Source organism: Metarhizium acridum (genome assembly GCF_019434415.1).
Source record: "Metarhizium acridum strain ARSEF 324 chromosome Unknown scaffold_572, whole genome shotgun sequence".
Lineage (NCBI taxonomy): Eukaryota > Fungi > Ascomycota > Sordariomycetes > Hypocreales > Clavicipitaceae > Metarhizium > Metarhizium acridum.
This window is the reverse complement of record NW_027094042.1, coordinates 198,016-219,639: the sequence shown is the minus strand read 5'-3', so window position 1 is coordinate 219,639 and position 21,624 is coordinate 198,016. Positions and strand designations below refer to the sequence as shown.

At 50.8% G+C, this 21,624-nt stretch overlaps 8 protein-coding genes across 8 annotated transcripts; 3 read left to right on the top strand and 5 right to left on the bottom strand.

The window, feature by feature from the left end:
* Nucleotides 1–44: 44 nt before the first annotated feature.
* Nucleotides 45–990, bottom strand: J3458_020200 (uncharacterized protein; the record flags this gene model as incomplete). The annotated part of the gene is made up of 3 exons (XM_007817065.2): nt 45–377; nt 468–825; nt 905–990. 3 exons carry the CDS (start codon nt 988–990, stop codon nt 45–47), a joined length of 777 nt encoding a protein of 258 aa, XP_007815256.2.
* A 642-nt stretch (nt 991–1,632) lies between these two features.
* On the top strand, nt 1,633–4,057 carry J3458_020199 (uncharacterized protein). Its single transcript, XM_066121901.1, has one exon. The coding sequence runs from the start codon at nt 2,262–2,264 to the stop codon at nt 3,591–3,593; it is 1,332 nt and encodes a 443-aa protein (XP_065973076.1). The 5' UTR covers nt 1,633–2,261; the 3' UTR covers nt 3,594–4,057.
* A 339-nt stretch (nt 4,058–4,396) lies between these two features.
* Nucleotides 4,397–6,443, bottom strand: J3458_020198 (uncharacterized protein; the record flags this gene model as incomplete). The annotated part of the gene is made up of 1 exon (XM_066121900.1): nt 4,397–6,443. The coding sequence occupies exon 1, from the start codon at nt 6,167–6,169 to the stop codon at nt 4,397–4,399; it is 1,773 nt and encodes a 590-aa protein (XP_065973075.1). The 5' UTR covers nt 6,170–6,443.
* A 972-nt stretch (nt 6,444–7,415) lies between these two features.
* On the bottom strand, nt 7,416–7,829 carry J3458_020197 (uncharacterized protein; the record flags this gene model as incomplete). Its single annotated transcript, XM_066121899.1, has 1 exon — nt 7,416–7,829. One exon carries the CDS (start codon nt 7,827–7,829, stop codon nt 7,416–7,418), a length of 414 nt encoding a protein of 137 aa, XP_065973074.1.
* A 3,451-nt stretch (nt 7,830–11,280) lies between these two features.
* J3458_020196 (uncharacterized protein) lies at nt 11,281–12,133 on the top strand (the record flags this gene model as incomplete). Its single annotated transcript, XM_007817068.2, has 2 exons — nt 11,281–11,526; nt 11,588–12,133. 2 exons carry the CDS (start codon nt 11,281–11,283, stop codon nt 12,131–12,133), a joined length of 792 nt encoding a protein of 263 aa, XP_007815259.2.
* A 1,450-nt stretch (nt 12,134–13,583) lies between these two features.
* Nucleotides 13,584–14,940, top strand: J3458_020195 (uncharacterized protein; the record flags this gene model as incomplete). Its single annotated transcript, XM_007817069.2, has 2 exons — nt 13,584–14,104; nt 14,196–14,940. The coding sequence occupies 2 exons, from the start codon at nt 13,584–13,586 to the stop codon at nt 14,938–14,940; spliced, it is 1,266 nt and encodes a 421-aa protein (XP_007815260.2).
* Nucleotides 14,941–19,752: 4,812 nt separating this feature from the next.
* On the bottom strand, nt 19,753–20,559 carry J3458_020194 (uncharacterized protein; the record flags this gene model as incomplete). Its single annotated transcript, XM_007817070.2, has 1 exon — nt 19,753–20,559. One exon carries the CDS (start codon nt 20,557–20,559, stop codon nt 19,753–19,755), a length of 807 nt encoding a protein of 268 aa, XP_007815261.2.
* Nucleotides 20,560–21,061: 502 nt separating this feature from the next.
* J3458_020193 (uncharacterized protein) lies at nt 21,062–21,583 on the bottom strand (the record flags this gene model as incomplete). The annotated part of the gene is made up of 1 exon (XM_066121898.1): nt 21,062–21,583. The coding sequence occupies one exon, from the start codon at nt 21,581–21,583 to the stop codon at nt 21,062–21,064; it is 522 nt and encodes a 173-aa protein (XP_065973073.1).
* Nucleotides 21,584–21,624: the final 41 nt, after the last annotated feature.

Below are 21,624 nucleotides of genomic sequence, written 5' to 3'. Positions count from 1 at the left end.
GAAGGCGTCGACATGTGTCAAGCGCTCTGCTCAACCAGGCAGCCTCAAGCTGTCCCATGCAGCGACGCCTTGGCCACGGCCGCCACGAAACTGGGCCAGCTGGTTCCAAACCTCTCGTAAAAGTCCTGCACCAGGTCCGTGGCAAAGACGTAGCGGCCGCGGCGGCACAGCTCCTGCGCGACGGCGGCCACCTCGTCGGGGGGGATCCCCGAGATCTGGTAAATGCACCGCTCGTGTTCGGGCGCCAAGTCGGCCAGCCGCCTCTGCAGGCCGTCCCTCTGGTAGAGGTGGTACGGCTCTTCGCAGACACACACCAGGTCAGGGTTCCCAAATGACGCGAGCTCGCCTTCCGGGGGCGTCCCGGGGTTGTGTACGACCTGGTCCGCCAGTTAATAACTTGGACCCGCCAACCCAACTTTGAACGAACGCTCTCCGATATTGCAGGCGGCATATAGGGCAGCCCTTACCGTGCGCTCGCCAGCCAGCCCTCTGCTGCTCTTGACGAAGCGGCCGACGCGGTCCAGGTACTGCGCCCTGTCCGCCGAGTAGTGGTTGGGCGTCTCGTCCACGTAGATGCCCCGGACATGGAGCCCGGGCAGGTCCTGGTGCTGGCTCCAGCGGGCGTACCTGTCAATCTCCGCGCAGGTGTCGGCCAGAGGCTTCCTGCAGTAGTCTACGCGCACGTAGCCGACTGTGCGGACGTTGGGGAAGGCATTCAACCGCGGCACTTCGCGCACGTAGTCTTTGCCGGGCAGCGGATCCGTCCCGGGGCCGCTGTTTGGGTTCACCACGACGAGGAAGTTCACGCCCGGGTACGAGGCGATTCTGCGGTAGAATGGGGCATCGTTAGTCTCGACCTGTCCCGCCTCGTATCAGGGTCGGCATGAAGAGGAAAGAAACCTACGCATCATACAACGGCTTCCAGGTGGCTTCGTCCAGTGGATAGTAGTATAGTGGCATGACCACCCACGGCGTCTTTTTGTCATCCATTGTCGGTGTGGATGCTGGGCAAGATGCGGAAGAAAAAAAGAACGAACGAGGAGCAGGGGTCTTCTGCCCGATAAGACGCGGGCTGAAAAGTCCTTGTATTTATAGCATCGTCGTGGCTTGAAGAGTCAATGCTGCCCAGCGGCCTGACCTCTCAGCTTCGTATGGGAGACGTCTTGCTTCATGTGGATCCCAGAGGCTTGCGTCTGCCAGCCCTATCAGCAGGCTATTGCCATGGCCATTGCCATTGCTGGTAAGCCTGGGCGGCGCGTTCCTGGTGGCTGTCAAAACCTGCATGTGTCCATCGGAAAGCTCCATGTCACCATTGACACTTCAGCTCCGAAGACGCCACTGTGATCCCGGCCGCCGACTGACAAAAAAAAAAAAAAAAAAAAAGGCCGTCTAGCCCTGGTTTTGGTGATTCATGGCTGCATCCGACGTGTAACTACATGGATTGGGCAGCAGGTCGGAGTCACGACGCGCAGGCACAATATATTCAGCCTCGCAATTCAACACCCATGTGCCGTGGTTATCTAGAACAGGTTCTACCGCGCGATTACACGCCACAACTGGCATGGCAGAGAAATCCTGAGAGCTGGCAATATCCACAGAATGGGCTCAGCATGATGTGTATACAAACCAGACCAGACGACTTCTGCGTCGGCCCCGTGGCAACAAGGCACATCCCGAGGCCGGTACGCTCTCCATCCAGTCTGGTATTGCACAATGCATCGTATCTCGACCCTTGTCCGAGGTTGTTTGACCACCCTTGCAGGGGCGAGCCAAGTCTGCTGCGGATTGCTCCGTCCAAGCTGCAAGTGCAAAGACTATTTGCTCCGTCGTCTTCTGCGAGGACTTGGCTTGATCCTCACCGTAGAGCACGGTACACCTCTTCGCTCACCAAGGATCAATCTCATGGTCGATAAAGCAGACGGCACTAGTCGGAAGCGGTACCAGAGAATATCAAAGACACAAGAGTTGATTCCCATCACGTCTTGTATGTCCACGCCATGTTGTGGTTCTTATACGGCCCGTCAAGCCGCCAAGCCTCGCGTCATGCGTCAAGTAAGACTATCCAAGCTCTGGAGGCACCTGCTCCGCCAACCTTTGACTGTCTGGTTGCTTTTCCCCCCGAGTCTTTTTGATTTTGGCAATGAGCTAGGACACACGATATTCCATTCATCTCCCGTTTGATATTTTTCCCACCTGTGCTCGTCGTCTCGTCGGCACGGCCCTCCTCCCCTCCCCCCCTTTTCTTCCTTCCAAGGACGCTTATGGAGTCCTTCGAATCCTCCCCGGGGACTCTGTCTCGCGACTCGGCAGATAGCCCACCAACAGTCGCGACATGGACCACCGAGCCCGATGTTTCGCTCCTCGACGTGCCCCTTGATGACGGCTTTGGAGTCTTGTCGGCGGCGTCTCTGTCCGCCCGGCGCGAGCAGTATGTGCTGGTGACGGGCGGCCTCGGCTTCATCGGGAGCCACACGGTCGTGGAACTCCTCAAGGCCGGATACAACGTCATCATTGTCGACGATTTAAGCAACAGCTACCGCAGCGTGCTGGACGGAATACTAGAAATAGCTCGCCGCCACTACGACGACAGTCGCCAGGGCGCACGTCGCTGCCCCATGGTCGAGATGCACCAGACGAGCTACCGCGACCTGCCGGCCATGCGGTCCATCCTGGAGCTGCACTCGTTCCCCAGCCCGACGGGCGAGATTGTGCGCTCCAACATTGTGGGCGTCATCCACCTGGCCGCCTACAAGGCCGTCGAGGAGAGCATACGCCAGCCGCTCCGGTACTACCAGAACAACATCAACGGGCTGGTCGACTTCCTGGCGCTGCTGGACGAGTTTGGCGTCAAGACCTTCATCTTCTCCTCCTCGGCCGCCGTCTACGGGTCGCTCTCGGCCGGGGGCCGGGCCCTCCGCGAGGAGAACTGCGTCCACCAGTACGAGCTGGCGCGGGAGGAGCCCGGCGCGGCGCCCTCGCCGCCGCAGTCGGGCTGCGCCAGCATCACCAACCCCTACGGACGCACAAAGTTCTTCGCCGAGGCCATCCTGTCCGACGTGGTGACGTCGGACCCCTCGTGGAACATTGTCGTGCTGCGCTACTTCAACCCCGTGGGCTGCGACGACTCGGGCCTGCTCGCCGACAACCCGCGCGGCGTGCCGTCCAACCTGGTCCCCGTCGTCACCCAGGTCATGACGGGCCAGCGGGCCGGCCTCAAGATCTACGGCGGCGACTGGGACACCCGGGACGGCACCGCCGTCCGCGACTTCATCCACGTGAGCGACCTCGCGCGCGGCCACACCGCCGCCCTGGTAGCCTGCCGCCAGGGCCGCGTCGAGGGCAGCTACCGCACCTATAACCTCGGCACCGGCGCCGGGAGCTCGGTCCTGGACGTCGTCCGTGCCATGGAGACGGTGTCCGGCAGGGGCATTGCGCGCGAGGTGGTCGCCCGCCGCCCGGGGGACGTCGCCGCCTCGGTCGCCGCCGTGGACCGCGCGCGCCGCGAGCTGTGCTGGGAGACGAAAAAGACGCTGCTGGACGCCTGCTACAGCGTGTGCAGTCGGCTCAACTTGCTTCGGGCCGCCGCTGCGTAATGGAGGCGCCGTGTGTCCAACATGCAAGACGACGTTTGTAGTGAGAGCCGCGGGAACGATTGACGCCCCGCGATAATGAATGCCACTTCGTGTATTAGCGTAGATTTAATTTTAGACAAGACTGTAGACCATTTTACATAATACGCATTTTATAGTTCGGTTTAGTCGAGCAGAGTTCGTCGTGGGTGAAATTCTGATTTTGCCAGACTTTGCTGGACAAGTAAAACTACAAGGTGTGACCAAAACACCCTGGCCACCTTGAAGCAGCTGAAAAAGAGGCACGATCAAAAGTTGAATACTTATCCTAGATCTTGGAGGAACATGTATTGCGAGGGGAAAACAAGCTTAAAAGTGTAAACCAAGGATGTAAAAGGGGAAGAAATGCTAGATAGAAGGCTAGCTTATTACTACTTGCTGGATGTATTATATTTTAGATTAGATAGGTAGCCTCTCCATAAGCCTAGGGCTTGCACGAGAGTAATGAATTATAAAAAAAAAAAAACAGACTGCTCTAGGGTACGGCATAGTGCTCCCTGTTCGCGAGGCAAGTGGCCATCTTTTATATAACAAATCTAAAGACATTCGCGCACAATGTAGTTTTCGATTGCATGTTTCAAATGGCATCTTGCTGTTCATTTTCTGGATGATGGGCTGTCGCTACAAAATTCAAAATGTGACGACATTACGTGTCAAGCGTGGCTACAACACTGATAATACATGCACCCGATGCTATTGCTCAGCCATAAAACCATTCGGTTCACTGTCATTCAACCTCCCCAAGCGGGTATCTCTAATAGCCACTACTACTCGAGAGACCCAAGACCAACTATTGCTTCCTCAAAAGCGTAAATCACTTGATCATAGAGCCTGTCCACAGCTTCAGCCTTGGTATCAGTGCCAATCCACATCGTCCCATCTCGCAGTGGAAACAATATCTTCCAAACTGTTTCGGCAAGTGACTTTAGGGGGTGAAACTCTACAGGAAACTCCCCCAAAATACTTGCAAAACCATCGCAGTCCACATCGCGAGACTTGCGTGCAGCTAGTTCGTCCCAGTTGCCATTGCTCCATTGGCGGAGCTTGCTCGCTTCCGGGGGATCGTCGGCGCGATTGGTTACAATTATCCACAGAAACACATAAAAAAAAGACTCCAAGTCGTGTCTGTAAGTGTGACGATGGTGCTTCAAGACGCCAATGGCCATGAATGGTCTAGTTCCAGTAATACTTGGAGGACGTTCCAAGTCGGCTTCAAGATGTATGGCAGAATCAAGATCTATCAGCGTCCCTTTTGGTCCCCCTCCTTCTTGATTATCCAGAATAATCATGTTCCCCGCAGAGACATCCTGGTGAAGAATCTTGGCGTCTTGGTAGAGTGATCGATGACACTGGATAGCATCACGGAATACTTGAAGCAGTTCTAATGGAGATCGAAACGTGTCAAGTGGTCTACCGGCAGGAGACGTAAGGACACAAGTGAGAATACGGTTTTGGAAGTAGTTGTCGGTTTCCTCCGTGTACGCGGCTAGTCCGGTCGGTTGACGCAGGTCGTCAACGCCTTTGTGTCTGCTACCCGAGTGCTGCTCGCTGGAAAACTTTCTATGTGTCCCCCATCGGAGACCCGCGCGCAAATCTGCTGTACTTTGGATTTCCTTGTAATAGTCGAGGGAGACGACACTTGTGGCGCATTTCTCCTTGGCTAGCCTGAGTAGCTCGTCCTCCGGGCGGTGTCTGGCCCATCTCCATTTGAATTTCAAGACGTAATTCCAGTGATTCGAGCCGGATGGCTTGGCACGGTAGCAGGTTGTCCCTGTCCCGACGAGGTCTTCACGACGGGCAATCGGTTGGCATTCTAGGTAGAGTTTCTCCAAATTTGATTTTGCCGCACTCTCAATACTTATGTAGCTTCCTTCTTCGTCAGTCTTAATTAGTTTTAGGTTTCCTAGTTGCTCGTCGGTCATCTGGCCGTAGTTAAGCACAATGAAAGCCAATTGATCGAAATCTTTCTGAACGTCGAATACCTCGCTGCAATATAACCCCGATCTATCAAAGAGCCAAAATTCGATCAGTGAACCACGTATGTAAAAGCCATGGAGGAAGAGTCGGATCGGCTGACTAGCAAAAACTCGCTGGGCGGATTGGCAGAGACGCAACAGTCCGTCTTGATAACCAACGTCATCGTGGTTGAATTGGCCAATGACTTGGACATGGCTCCAACTGATCTGGCCGTTCGGGTTTGGTGATGGAGGCATAGTCAGGAGGAGACTTGTCCCCACGTCAGTCTGCTCCTGGTTCGCCGTTACGGTGTTTCTGAATACGTGCCACGAGGCTCGGTCAGCATCGGATTTCTCGGATACAAAGTTTGAAAACCAGTGCAGGAAACTGTCGGGGGTTGGAGCAAGTGACTGGACCTCCCGTCCATCGTCTCGGTGAGTATGGGGGGATTTTCCAAAGAACTTTCTTATGAACCCGGGCATGGGTCCATGCATGCGGCCGTCTATGTTGTCGAAAATTTCTTCTTCGTCCATGGTGGCCAGCTGAGGTGCTGGTGAGTGCTTTCCTACGGGAGAAGCTTCCATTTCTTTTGCAGCAGCGTACGGCGAACAGCAGAAGGTTCAGACTCGATCCCAAAGCTGGACACTACCATCGGTTAAGAACAGACCAGACGCGCTTGCTACCTTCTCGTATTCCAATGCTGGTCTGAGGAGTGGTGGTGGTGGTTGAGCTTGGCTTTCAATTATGCCCCATGGCACCCGCGCCGAAATTTTGTGCCACTGGTTCAATCAAACCAACCTGAGAATTCAACATGCCTCACAGTTAAAAAAACGGTAAGGGTGATGCGATTTAAAGAGCCGGATTTTTGGAGGGCGAGGGAAGTTGAAAATAGGAAAATGAACTCTGTGCCACGACGTGTTGTGAAGGAGGCAAGGAGGTCGCGGCCCTGACCCTCGTTTGTCAACCCTCTCGATCCAAGTCCATCCACATCGGACAAATTGAGGGCCCGGGGAGCAGCATCGAAGTTGCCAAGTGTATCGACGTAATTAACTGAACACTGAACCAGCCATACATCAAAAACTACGCAGGATGCTCTAGGCAGAAACACGATGCGCGGATACCCAACAATAACAGCTGTCCAGAGGCCAATCCGACATCTCAGTTTCCGCCATAATCTGCCTCAATGGGAGCCTCGGCCTGCTTCTGTTGGTAGTTGTTGTTCTGTTGGCACTTTGGCAAGACTGTGCCATGTCACGTTGGCCATGTTGTGAAACCCCAGCCTGCAGCCAGTGCATGGCTCATGTTTTTGGCTTTTTTACCTTGCTTGGACCTGCTTGGCTGGCTGTTTTGTTGGTCCGCTTGACGCATCTGCACACCGCCATTCTCACCGGAACATCTAACCAATAAGTAACCAGACACATAACGACATATACATGCCGGACAACACTCACGGGCCATCACAAAGCGCCCGACGAGCCATCACAGAGGGGTCAACACTGAGGGGTAAAGCAGCACTACAAACATGGTGGTAGCAACATATTATTCCAGGTATCCCAGTTATTGTCCTTTGCCGGAGCATACGTGAATAAACACATCCCAGCTGTCATGGTCTCGTGGGTTCCAACTCAAATTCGACAAAGCGTAATTTTCTTTTTAGTCAAAACTTGGATTATACAACTCGTTTATTCCTGCCGTTTTTTCTCCGGTACCACAATGGCGTGTTTGGTTGACAATTTTGTACCATGTATGACTTACAACAGCCTGCCCCTAATTAGCCAGGTTGCGGAGGCACCAGAGGTTCATTCCCGCGATCTTCAAGATCTTCGCGAGCTACTTGAAAAGCATAATGTCCCCAGGGGTGTTAGTGTTCGGCTGATCCATAAGCACTTCGATACTGCCGACAGCGAGGTCATGGTCCTTGACAAAGTTACTATCCCGGGACACGGAGTCGCTCAAATTATGAAGCCAGTTGTGCCAGCAGAGAACAACAGACTCCTTAGTATTCACGTTTTCGTTGATGAAAATGCCTTTCTCCCGGCCTACGAGTATAGCAACTATGAAATCCCTGATATGAGCAACTATGGGTCTTTTCTTGCCGAGTTTTGCGCCATCATTTGTCAGCGTAGTCTCCAACGGAAATTCGGGCTCAAGCTTCATTGCTGACGACACAGGTCGCACGGGTTGGCCCGAGTACGAACTCGGTGCTAAAAGAGGAACCATCATGTTTCCTGACGGCATGCCCATGCCTGATGGAGATGGCGAATACAGCGTCACTACAGAGTGTAATGCGGTCATCAATGAACTGCCGAGAACTTGCAAGCATTCTACAATCTGCTCACATGGGCGATCCACTTGCAAACACTGTAAACACTGCAACAGACATCCCGGTCCTGGCGACGATGATGATGTCGGTGAGGGTATTCTCTGTTTAGGCGGCCAAAAGATTCTGCCAGGGTCTCAGATCCATGATATCGTCGAGCGAATCATGGTCGCTTTTGGTTGAAAGTCATTTAGAGCTCTTGGATTCCACGTAGTATGTGATAGGGCCGATAGTCTGAGCACCTACGGAGGTGGGCTTCAAAAGTCTTGTTATCTGGATCATGTGCAAATAAGGATTCAATGTTAATCCCTGCGAGTACTTTCTCGTACTTGAGCAACTATAATTTAACCCCGAGATAAAAATCCTCTTAATTGAAAATGTCACTACAAGAGATTAATATTAGAAGCTAATGTCGCTATTTTTTGGCACTTTTTAGTAAGAGTAGAAAATATATCATATATTCCATCTACTAACCTTATTATTAGTGCACAGCTATAGGCCAGGCTTTTGGCGTGCACCTTTATACAGTAAACCACACCAAGTAGATCAATTTCTCTCGGAAGACGTGAAAAAGACGCTATCAAAGCTGCTTGTGATTTGTGGTTTCGCTTACATTGGATAGAACGCCATCTAGCCGGGCCTCGTCATCCAGAAGGTTCAAATCAGAAGCTCGCTAGCAAACTCCTCCTAGCTATGGCCTGTTCAATTGGAAAGTGACCTTTTGCATGTCTTTCGACTTCCGACCATACAAAACGCCTCAATTTCCTAAATCGACAGATACAACCGAGCACCAAGTCCACATCCAATGCGATCCAAAGCTGTCAATCGTGACATTGCAAGCCCCGGAATATTTGAACAGGTCGCATATTCACAGGGATAAATACCAAATGATAACCAGGAGAGCTTTGAAAAGTCTCAGCTGGAGGCCTATTGCGAATTTTTTTTGTTTTGCCACGGCCCAATAGTTCAACCCATTACCCATCATAACACTGTCACACGGTTACACGCACGGGACCTAGGGCATAATACTCAGCGACTTCTTGTATTTATAGAGACATCCGGTCCCTCGAGGCCTGTCAGAAAACCAAGGACCTTTGATGCAAAAGACTGTTATTAGCTGAATGAGCTATTGCTCCAAGCCTTCACTGAGCCCTTTTTAAATCAACCCAATACCCATCGTGGCACATCATCTCGAACGGTTATGCTCTATGATGACGATGCCTACAGCGCGCAAATATAGGGTGTCCGTGATTGGAAGCCAGCTTACATCGATTTGAATTCTTATTTTGTCCTACTGGGCGGAATGGCGTCTACATTCGGAAAGGGGGACTTGCGTGACGCCGAGAGAATGGACTTGAATAGGAGCTTGGCGTCGGACCGTGTTATTTAATATCTCCTTGCAGCAAACAGGGAGGCAGAAGTGTTCCGTAGGTGAGATGCCAGCAGGCACCGGGTGAATAAACTCTCGTTGAAGACCGTATTCAATTCTGCAAGCATATCAAAGTATCAGTACAAGAGGCCTCTTCGACTTTTTATACAACTCGCGGCAGTCCGCCGCAAAAGAGCTACGTCAGTGGCCCGCTTCTTAATTCCGACGTCGAATACGAGCCTCCGAGTAAGCTATTCATGGATTATCAATATGAAGAGTTTTCACGGGGCAAAGAATGGCCGTCTCGTCCCATCCAAGCATACAAACCTGGTAACAATATATGCTCAAGACATGGGACAATCCAGGGAATAACCGCTCTAGCATATGGGGATGGTGCGATGGATGACGCGGAACATTGGGAGCTCGTCCCGTCCGGCCTGTGGTAGAATATATTTGCGCACCCACAAGCATACATGATAAACCGTCTGGTAGTATGTTATATTGCAGAGCGCTATAGCCAGGTACCTGTTTTTGTCAAATACTTTTCGCTATCTACTGCCCTTAATCGATACCCTATCAGCTTAGAACTAAGCTTAAATTTCCTACTACGTAGTATGTCGGCTACTTGGAAGATACTTTGGAGACGTCGCAATGCCCACCCCGTCTCTCACGCGCCGCCTATATCCCCCTTTCTACCGCTAATTTCTGCTTTAGTCAGGACAGCCCCATATTCCCATTATAAAGTAAGGATGGAAGGGAATATGCGTGTCAGCCGGACGCAAGGAGGCGGACAGAATGGTTCCACCGCTGCCCAATATGCAACTCCAACCTCAACGCATGGGAGGATAATGTTGAGCTGAAAGGCCCCCCCCCCGGGGGGGTGCAACAGGCCCATGAGAGGAAATGCATCAACTACAACCTATCTTTGGATGAATTAGCAACTGTGCCTATCGAAACTGTCACGCTGCAAATAGAGATAGTTGACCGAGTTCAAAAAGCATGAAATTTCAGACTAGTCATCATATACGTGAATGGGAACCCCAAAGCACATCTTCGAGGAGGAAAAGCCAGGCAGCAGCAGGAGTCTTCTTGGATGGGGCCACATGAAGTATATAGAAGAAGATATTCCAAGACTTTGATGCAAGGGACGAGGAGACTAGACCCGCAATGCCGGGAATGGCCGGGGCACAGGCCGATTATGCAAAGATGGATCTAACTATAAGTGGCGTCCTCATCAAATGAATCCTCGTATTCGCATTCTGAAAATGAGCGTTAAATGAATGTCGCAAGTAAGGAGAGCGTTCCTGTTTGGGCTGCCAAGATTACCAGCCACTGACCTACCCGGCAAGATTATCACGCATCCGCACATATTGAAAGACGACCAGTTTATAAAGATATTCGAGGTAGAAATAGTACGAGTAGGGTCCTCGGATACAGTACCCACCGGCGCGTGCCATAGGCGAAGCCAAAGACCCGAATACTTGCGGAGAGACGCATGTAAGTGAAGGCTCACGGCGCGAGTAGCGCGAGTAGCGCGAGTCAAAAGCTATTTTGGTCCAAAAGACTCCGCAAATATACGGGGTAGCCAAGGAGTAGTCGACGATAATCCTGGTACTTCATGCATCACTGCTCCGTGGGCCAGTGTGCAAACTCGCAAAGCCCCCTTTTCTAGTATTGCATTAATATCCGCTGCACAAGCCCCCTGTCGCATGGGTTCCATTGGCCTCAACTGCGACATGGAGGCTTGATTCATCGCAAAAGACGGGCACAGACCAGGCTATGGCGATTTCGCCTACCTCCTGCCAAGTGAGGTGACGATGAAGGTTCTATATCTGTACTATCTAACTGACTCGACACTTGACTTCTCCAGTTCGACGACAGTAAAAGAGGTATAAATAGCATTCCAGCCGCCTCATCTTTCAGAATACAAAATCCCAAGTTATCGACAACGCTACACTTTCCTACCCTATCTTGTTTCATAAGAGTAAGAGTACAGTGCTGCGACCATGCTCTATCCATTTTCTCTCTACTTTGCCTTGGCTAGCACAGCCATCGCAGGTACCGTGCCTGATATTACCACTTCGGACGCACCAGGCCGTAGCCAGGCTCCAAGTAGCATTCTTACAGCTCCTCGTCGCGGAAATGGGTCAGAAGCAGCAACAGGACGCTGCGGTGCGAAGGATATGATCAACATTGAAACCTACATCACCCTTTTCGCCAACAACGAAACATACGAAGGTGGTTGGCTCAGCGTAATCACCCCCTGACTTCTATTTGAACACGCACAATCCAGCTTTCTGACCGCACGCGTAGGACGACATTGTTGAAAAGCAAATGAAGGTGCTCAACGACGGGTTTTCCAGCTGCCACATCGGCTTCACTCTCAGGGGACTGCAAAGAAACCTCACCTCCATGCCCACGGGGTTTGACCCAGACGAAAAGATAGCCTTTGAATTCTACGGCAAATACAGAAAAGGCAGCTACAAGACGCTCAATCTATACTACTCCCCGGACGAAGACGGCGGATTCTGCACCTTTCCTGGCATGAGAGGCGCACTCAATATTGGCACAGCGTTCAACGTGGATGGCTGCAAAATCGGGTCACGCACCACACCCGGTGGAAAGGCCCCCTATCATATGGGCAAGACGACGGTTCACGAAGTTGGTCACTGGCTAGGACTGTTGCATACCTTCAAAGGCGGGTGCGATGAGGAAAAGGGTGACTTTGTCAGCGACACGCCGGCAATGAATGAGACCATGGGCGAAGTATTGGGCACCTGCCCTCGTGGCCAAAACAGCTGTCCTGGTCTTCCGGGCCTTGATCCCATCCATAATTATATGAGCTACACCTCTGAGTAAGTTGAGTGGATGTTGGGTCATGGCGGATGGCTTGCTGACATGGACGTTTAGCGAATGCAGGACGGAGTTTACGCAGGAGCAGTGCAAACGCATGAGGAGTATCTGGCGGTATATCCGAATTGATCCTGTACAGGGTTGATCCATTCATGCGATGAGTCATACCAGTGTCGAAGTGTTGAAGTATGCGGAGGAAGAGAGCATTAGAGCCTCGACGGATGTCAAAAGAAACCAGTCAACGTATCTCCGATTCACCTAAACCCTATGCTGGCTCAAACCTTCGCGGAATTAGAGTACTTCTAGTCGTCGGCAGGGTCGACAGGAAATCTCATTGCAAATTTTTTGATTCACTTTATCCTGGTCCTAATTGGCCCGTAAACCATCCACCCTCCGCCACCACATGAAGACTGGTTACAACCGCGGCCACCTCACTCTTTAGGCAATCAGTTGCGGTCCGGGTACGTAGACATTTTTGAAAGCATATACCCGATAGGATCGGGCTTGGGCCGACCAAGAGCCCAGCTCAGATGTCCTAGCTACCCCGAGTCAGGCGCCCCAATCAGTTGGCTTGTGCAATGACATATTTTCAATAACCCCCTGGGAAAAGACATGTGTCCTCATACTCGCTGGGCCGATTTCGGAGTAATTTAAAACATCTACATCTACATGGCACGCTGCTGTGATGTTGTCGATTAGACGTGATGTGACGCGGAGGGAGAAGACAACCAATGCCCGTTGCACACACGTCTCCATCTCCATGTCAGAAAATATGACTGCCCACTTTGTGCGACCTCGTGTTCTGATTTAAGCTGGATTTTGCGTCACATGCCCTCTTACCGCATCCTCGACATCCTACCCGGTTTCCTGAGGGCGGCTAGACTCAGCTCATTCTTGGCTGTTGCAATATCCAAGTAAGAAAGACATGGATGAAGCATTGCTTTTGGGATGAATGTCTCCAAAGAAATTCGTAAGCCCATTGATGAACAACTAAGTGAAAAATTATACCATCTTCAAAAACGCTGCGACAAAAGTTGCCATGTCAGACGTACTGCCAAGTTACAACACCACCACCCACAAGCAATCCAAACCAAATGGGTGTGCCAACACATGCAGAATGTGGCAACATTCGACCATAGCGTGACGGCTCTCTTTTATTCGTGTTAGGATTAATACACCCACAGCCTGCTGCAGCCTGACACTTGCTGTACCACCGGTAACGACGCCAGCCCACCGGTTTGAACCGTGAAATGCTTGACAGGCATTCGCGGGGCCGCTCATCCAGGAGCCTATAAAATACAAAGAATGGCTCCATATATCGAGTCAACTAAGCTACACAGTTTGTCTGTCTCTGCTTGGAAGCTTGAACAGCCACAAACCACCAGTCATTGCTAATTTTCGTAACCGAGCCCAGCCGCATCAAGTGCCATCGCAAGTCTTCACAACCGGTTGCACAATGACAAACGCGCTGGTAACAGTTGTCGGCTTCACCATAGTCACGTACTGCATCTATCTCATCTTCTTTCGAAAACGTCGCACCCATGACCTCCCTCCCGGTCCCAAGGGGCTGCCAATACTGGGCAACATGAGAGACTTGCCGCCCAGTGGTAGACCCGAGTATCAGCACTGGATTGCGCACAAGGATCTATACGGTCCAGTTAGTTCCGTCAGAGTGCTCGGCCAGACCATTGTTCTCATACACGACAGAGATGCGGCACACGAGCTGCTCACAAAAACGTCGTCCAAGTCGTCGGAACGGCCAACGTCGGAATTCGCCAACAATCTCTGCGGATACGGACGCTTGTTTGTTCTTCGGGGAGACGACAAGCGTTTTCGGCGCTGTCGAAAAATGGTGCACCAGAATCTCGGTACAGTGATCTCGGCTTCCAAGTTTGATGACGCCCAAGACCTGGCAACACGCAAGTATTTACTTCAGGTACTCAATGGCCCAAGTAGCCTGTTCAGGCATCTCGCAAAGTGAGTTTAGCTCGAGGCAATCATGCCGGACGTCAAACGGGGCTCCAAAATCCGTAATTGCACACCCAGCTAATTACCATTCATGTCGTAGCCATGCCGGCGGCTCTGTGCTAAGAGTCACCTATGGCTACACGATTACTAAGGCCGAGAAAGACCCCCTTATCGAGTTGATCGAGCTCTCGGCGTCACAGCTAGGGTTGGCACTTGTTCCCGGGGCTTGGGCCGTGGATATTGTCCCGGCTCTGAAGTATTTGCCGGATTGGTTCCCCGGGGCTGGTTTTAAGCAAACTGCCAAGGAGTTCAGCAAAGTAGCGCAAAAAATGGCCAATGTTCCATACGAATTTGTTTTGAGTCAGATGGCCTCGGGCATTCAGCGGGAGTCGTTTGTGTCAGGGCTGGTCGAACAACATCGCGAGGCAACACAAGGCGAGGCACTGACTTCACGGGACGAGGACGAGATAAAGACCACTGCGGCGGTCATGTATCTGGGCGGGTCGGACACCATTGTCACTGCCTTGAGAATCTTTGTCCTGTGCATGATTTTGTTTCCCCACGTCCAGCGCAAGGCTCAAGAGGAGATTGATTCGGTCCTAGGGCCACATCAGCTTCCCGCTGCTTCTGATCGTGAAAGGTTGCCTTATGTCGACGCCTTGGTTAAGGAAGCATACCGATGGTCGCCCGCAATCCCGCTAGGTTTGGCACATGCTACTTCGGAAGAGGTGGTATGTAAAGGGTACCGTATCCCAAAAGGGGCCATCATAATGCCGGCCGTGTGGTGGTTCCTACACGATCCTGAGGTATACCCAAAGCCGGGTGAATTCGACCCCGAAAGATAGCTAGAGCCACGAAACGAACGCGACCCGCGTCTGGACGTATTTGGCTATGGACGCCGGTTATGTCCCGGGAGGTATGTGGGGGATACCATTCTGTATCTCACATTCGCGCAAACTCTCGCCTCCTTCGACATTCGCAAGGCCGTCGATGAGCAAGGTAGAGACATTGACGTGGAGCTGGAGCTCGGCTGTGGAGTGGCCTGCTTTCCGAAGGAGTTCCCGTATACAATTACACCGAGGAGTCCGGCGCATGCCGATATGATCAGGCGGGTCGATGCTGGTCGGCTGGAAGAGGTTACTGACTCGGATTCTCTTGACATAAAAGCAATAATGAGCAAATGGAATGACTAAACGCGATTGAAAATTATCGTACAAAACTTGACAAGTAATGAAATCTATTTATATTTATTCTACCCCTCCGGGATGAGGTTAAACCATTATAAGGTGTTTATTCTTTTACTAGTTCTTTGGTAAATTTTTCTATTGCGTGGCTAGTTACGGTTCCCTGGCCTAGGTACGGCTAAAATAGAGTGCTAAATGTCTTACATGAATATATATATATATTTTTTTTGGTATTTTTTATTAACTCATTTTTATTATTATTATTGGTTACCCTAGAGCTATTATAAGTATTAACGTATTACTTTTTATTCTTCCTTTTCGCGACAGCGAACTGCATATACCTTTTTTTTTCAAGTCTTTAGGAGCTCCTACGAGCTGCCTAGAGACTCATAGCACATAGACTGTGCACAAGTGATACTGGGTTACGAAACAAAAGGAGATTCAAGTTATTAATACCTGGCATGTGAATTGAATATTGTGAAATCTTACACAACGCCGCACACCCGGATCAGAAGTCTGTTCTACATGAGAAGCATCCTGCGGACAAATCTACTTATACGTTTCTTCTTACGAACTCAGTGCCGAATGTCTTGGGAAAATACTGACTTATTTCTCATACTTTATCCAGAATACAATCAGTCTTTTATCATGTATGCGCTAAATGATCTGTTTGAAGCTAAACTTTGTGGGCTGCAAGACAAAAAGTCGAAACAAGGTGAGAACCTGGGGACACCAACCCCCAATTCTCCATCAAAAGAAGAAGATGGAATGAATCCTTGAAGCGCATAAATATGTGAAAAGAAAGAAATTATCCAAACGCTGATCAAGACAGACGTTTCGGCCCTGGCAGCAGTGCAGTCTGAGCATCGTTGCTTTCGGCAGTCAGGCTCAGCTTGCTTTTGAATCCTGGTTCTCCGGTGTCCACCCCGTGGGCAATTTTAGCGAGCTCAAGCCACAATTCGGAGAATCGGCAACTTGGTATGTCGGGAGGGGAGTTATGAGATCAGAGCAAGGCTGAGCAACTCGTTTGAGTTCCTCTTCCGAGTTACGTATACACCAGCAGATGGTGATTAAACCCCGACTGTCTCCGACATACATGACTCGTTTTAAACAAGTTTAAAATAATCTTACTCCCTTCATCTTCTCTCCAAACCTTACAGTGTCGACTAACACTGTTCGGGTTGTATTGCAACACCATGCCCACGTGCGGCTGAAGCCCCCGAGGCAAAGGCGGCTCGCGAAACCCAGTCCCAGGCTTTCTTGTCTAATAAAGGATGAGAAACGGTGCGGAAATGAAGCGCGGCCATTGATTCTAATGCAGCCACTGCCATTTACATAGGCGAGATGCCATATCAGCGAAGTTTAGCCAGGGAGCCTTGTTGCATCGACATGGTCATGAAAACGGCTAGCGAGCTGAGAAGATATGGAAAGTTGTGTACGGGGTAGAGGCCTTGGGCGTTTCGAGGATTTTAATGTCAGCTGCCAGGGTCGTACTTTACTCTGTCCGCACAATTCTGTTCTCTTATTTCATCCGTTACATCTGTGATCTGTTCTGTACATCGCTATCGCCGCCAAGATCCCATCCCGAAACTGCCTTGTCTACATGCGACGCTGATCGTAATGGCGAGAAGTCAACGACAACTCAACGTGGCGACCGGTTTCCACGGTGATGCTATTACTTCAAACGATTTCTGCAAGCCGAATTCTTGTCTACTCATCCCCGACTCCTGCACGCGACTTTGATACGTTTCCAGTAATTACCGCAGCTCCGTCTCCAGACCTAGTCAACAGGCGTCTCGAGAAACGCACCGCAATCGTCAACTCCTGCGAGACGGGATTCATTGCCAGCGCCGTCACCAAGTCCACAGAATGCAAGCTCGGGGACACGGCGTGTGAGTGCCAGCCGTTGAACGCCAATGCCATCATGTGGGGAGCTTTCAACTGCATTGAGGCGGCTTGCGGCGCATTTGTGGCCGACGGTATAGGCAAAGACCAGACAGTCCAAAGTATTGTGACCAGACGTTTGCCGCTGACTATTCTGCACTGCTGTATCGGCCATCTCGGCAGCCAATGCCATATGCAAAAGCGTTGCGAACGGGGCTGGGTTATCATCGTCCGGTGCAGTACCGGGCCATTCGGGCGGAGGTCTCGATGGCAATTCAAGCAGTGGATGCCCTGGGAATAGAAATTCAGCAAGTGGAAGCTCAGGAAGCGGAAACTCGGGCAATGGCTACTCGTCTGGCTCGGCAAGTTCCTCGTCATCATCTTCAGGTGGTCTCCCTTCAGGAGCCATATTCGGAGTCGCCATCGGCGCAGCCGCAATCATCGTCATTGCCTGCGCTCTGTTGTATTACTTTTGGATACAGAGGAAACGACATTGTGAAATCACAAACGCCAATAGCCTCCCAGATTCCAGCCGGAAACGGACCTCCTTGAATGTCTTCGACGGTCCCCATTCCGGATGGCGTTGGCAAACCACCTCAAGTTGCAACATCAACAACTCCATTTGGTTCTCCCCATTACCCTTCGAGCGTGCCGAGCGCATCTCCATACTCAAGTGCCATGGACACAGTGAGCCCGATACCACACGGCTCTCCACCAGTATATCCTGGCACAACAGAGGCTGGGGACGGCTGGCAGCAGCAGCAGGCCAATTTGGACTCTCCCTCTCAAGGTGCCGGCGTCCGTGGACAAAACCGTCCACACAAATAGTCCACGGGCAAGCTGTCCCTCCGCTTCAAACACAGGAGATGTTTTCTGATCCCCCCTCAAGGAATGAGTTGCATAATCAGCCCAGTAACAACGCTGTATATGAGATGTCTGCAAAGCAAGGCAGCTGAGGATACAAGGGCATCAAGCCGCTTGGCCAATTTCATTTCCCTCTTTTTATAGCGCGGCCTACAGGTACAGTTAGATGTAGGTATTACTAAATCCGAGTAGATTACACAATAATGTTTACCGTTGAACTAGCGTCCACCAAACTCATCCATAGGAAACATGGCATAAATATGTATACGGAGGTAGAGAGTTGCACATCAGCCAGCGCAAGGGTCGATATGAATGTACCAATCGAAGGGATTGCAGTGACTAAGTGAATGGATGAGAATTTAATGATCCCCAGCACCTAAAGACGGCAGTATTCTAGACTTTAGGTACAAATCTGGGGATGGAAAAAAGCATTATTTGTGACAACTCAGCCAACCTCGAAAAGTTCGACAACTAGGCACGCTGACTACAACAGGTCTACAGGCTTTTAAGTGACTTGTCCAACTACCACTGCCATTAAAAACTATTAGATCCACAGGCATCTTGCTAAATCTCGTTGTTTAGCCCTCGTCTCCTTTTCCCTATATTTGCATTAACATGGCAGAAGCAACGGCAATGCCAATCATTCGACCAACAACCAGTGATTGCTCGGCCATTGGCCGCCGCGATAGCCGGCGGCAAAGTGGAAGATGAGTTGCCCCACGACCACGTTGGTGGCGTTCCATTAACACCGACAGTAACCCTCACCGATACAAGAGCAGGCTCCGTACACGGGATAGTTGGCACGTATGCCCAAGTAATAATATCCGTGGCTGAAGAAATAGTTCAAAAGCTTCGCAGACAACGACCGCGGATGTTGAGGCGGTGACGCTGTGGATGCCAGCAAGGTCTGTGTTGAAGGTTAGAAAACAGACATGCCCGGCAAAACAGCTGCTACGAAGCGCACCTACAATCTTTGTCCCTGCCACTCCCTTTGATAAAGCTTCCTGGGTATTTTGCTTGTCGGCCTTCTGTTGTCCTAACCGGCTGCAACAAGACTGTGACCAATGAAGCTAACACTGCCGGCCCCGCCATCATCAAGATATGCCGTCTTTGAATGCAGTCAGAGAAAGACGCCCAGAACTAACGGCAAGGCTTAGATGTCAAGCTAAGTTTCAGATGATGCGCTTGTTGTTTGAATTTAAAATGTATGCCCTAATGGTTCTAGTCTCGCCAGAATTATGAGTTGGGTCAATATGAGTTGAACAAAAAGTTGACAGATTGCGACTATGGATCGCCAGATCTATGATAATATCTTCACATGACTATGAGGTTAGAAAGCCAAAAAGGTTATACTTGTAAGCGGCATATCGAGGGTATTCGGCCAAGTGCCGCTTTGCTGGATGGTTTTGCTCCACGGCTCAACGGTCAAACCATAAGCTTCGAGACACATGTAACGCATGTATATTTCGCATATAATTATAGCATAGCCACTGTGTAGACATAATTTACAAGCTTCAAAACCATCCTATTACATCTACCAAAGTTACCACTGAGCTATTGACATCTACACTATCACCGTCATCTATTAAATATCATTAACGCTTAGAACAAGTGCGGGATGCGATGTCTTCCCTCCATCGGCAACCGCCAACCAAGCCAGCGCAGACTAGGACAACAGATGATATGCCACCATGCTTGTCGTTAAAACAGCATACCATCGTCTTTTCAATCTTGCCGGCTGAATGACCTTAATTTTCTTCCGTCAACCAAAGCAACTGGTCCGTGATATCTATGTCGACCGACAAGTGCAAAGTGCATCAGTGCCCCGATCAGAGCTGCTGCGAACAAGATCGAAGACCAATTGAAATTTTGTGCAGTGACGGGATATGACTCTGGCCAGAAAGCCCAGAAGAAGGTCCATGAGCCAAAAACGACTGCGGCAGCGTTTGTCGGAATCCCATATCTGCCCAGGGAGAACTGGGCATGCGGCAGGGTCTCGGGGTAGTAGATTCTTCTCCACAAGAAGCAGCCAATGCTCAAACAGTAGCATTGGAGCAAGGCCACGGTGAAGAGCGAGGAAATGGCATAGAAAGCAACAGGGCTGCCGAGGTAAATGAGCGCCATTGCGAGCGTGGAGATGCTCGTCAGAATCGCTGCGTTTTGAGGCACGGGTCGTTTTGGATCAATCTTGGAGATCCAGTCGGAGAAGGGAACCCCCTTGTCGCGAGAAAAGGCATACAGATCGCGACTAGCGGCGGTTAGGAATGAAACGTTCGAACAGACTACCAGGAAGTTCACAACGACAAGGACGCCCGTGATCCAATTGCTAGACATGCTCCGTCGCAGCACGTAGACAACCGGGTAAGCTGTGTCGTCTTTGAGAGCAACGGAAATATCCGGAAGGTGGTATACAATCGTAAGAAGAAGAGGTAGTATCAACACAAAGCCGGACAAGAAGACTGCCAACATGGCCTTGGGAACAGACGAGGCCGCATTCCGAACTTCCTCGGACATGTGCACCGCCTTTTCCATGGTCAATCAACCGATTCTACTCAAGTTGCCGAACATACAATAATATAGGGGGTTCTGACATACCACATCAATGCCAACTTGAAAATTCGCGCCAGTCATCTGGCCGATCAAGAGGGCAAGTGCCAAATTCGGCCATCCTCCTGTGTTCTCAAACCCTGTCCATACCTGCTCCGACGTAGTCCTTGGTGCATTCACCCAAATAGGGATTAAAACAGCAAAATAGGCCAGAACATGCAAGGCGAATGCGATGTTTTGCCAATGTGGTAAAGACCGATGACCCCAGATACTGCCAATAAAAGCTGTTATAACAGCCGCGACAATGAATAGAAACACGTGCCATGGCGGGCTTGTATAATCCGGGTTATTAACAAGAATGGTGGTCTGGATTAGGGTGCCTGTTAAAAGAACGCCAAGTGCTTGACCAGCTTGCATTGCCAGAGTTGATGTCCATCTACGGATCCCAGTCAGACTGTTGTCACCCCTTCAATTGTTCTGTTGGGAATCACATTACGAACCCGCTCACATAGCTGAGGACTCTTTGCATGCTCTCCGGTGCAAACTCACTCACCCAATGATACTGGGCACCAGCAATTGGAGCCATGCTAGCCATTTCAGCCATGCTCAGATATATGGGGGCGAAGCCGATGAAATTCCAGATGGTCGAGTATATCAAGCCCGGCCTGCCACCATCCAGAAGAGCAGGCGTAATCTGGAACATGCCAAACTCCCAGCCCGCACCAGCCACCGCAGCAAACGAAGCAACCGAGAACGTGCGAAAATTTCGGACTAGTTCCTGGTTTCTTCCCATGCGGCGCATGTCCGCAGCGTCGGCGGCGGTGGACTTTGTTCGTTGACGGTCATGCTCGGCATCTTCAATAACAGAGGCCTCGGCACCATGCTTGTTGTCTCTTGGAGTGCAAAAGGTCAAATTGTAATTGGAATTGGATTTATCTCTGAGCACACTGCAGTCCAGTTCAATTGATGTGTCATTAGGGCGGTGGACAGACTCTGCCTTGGGAATCATGGTTACGATGAGAGGGCGATAAAGTCAAAAGAATATACCAA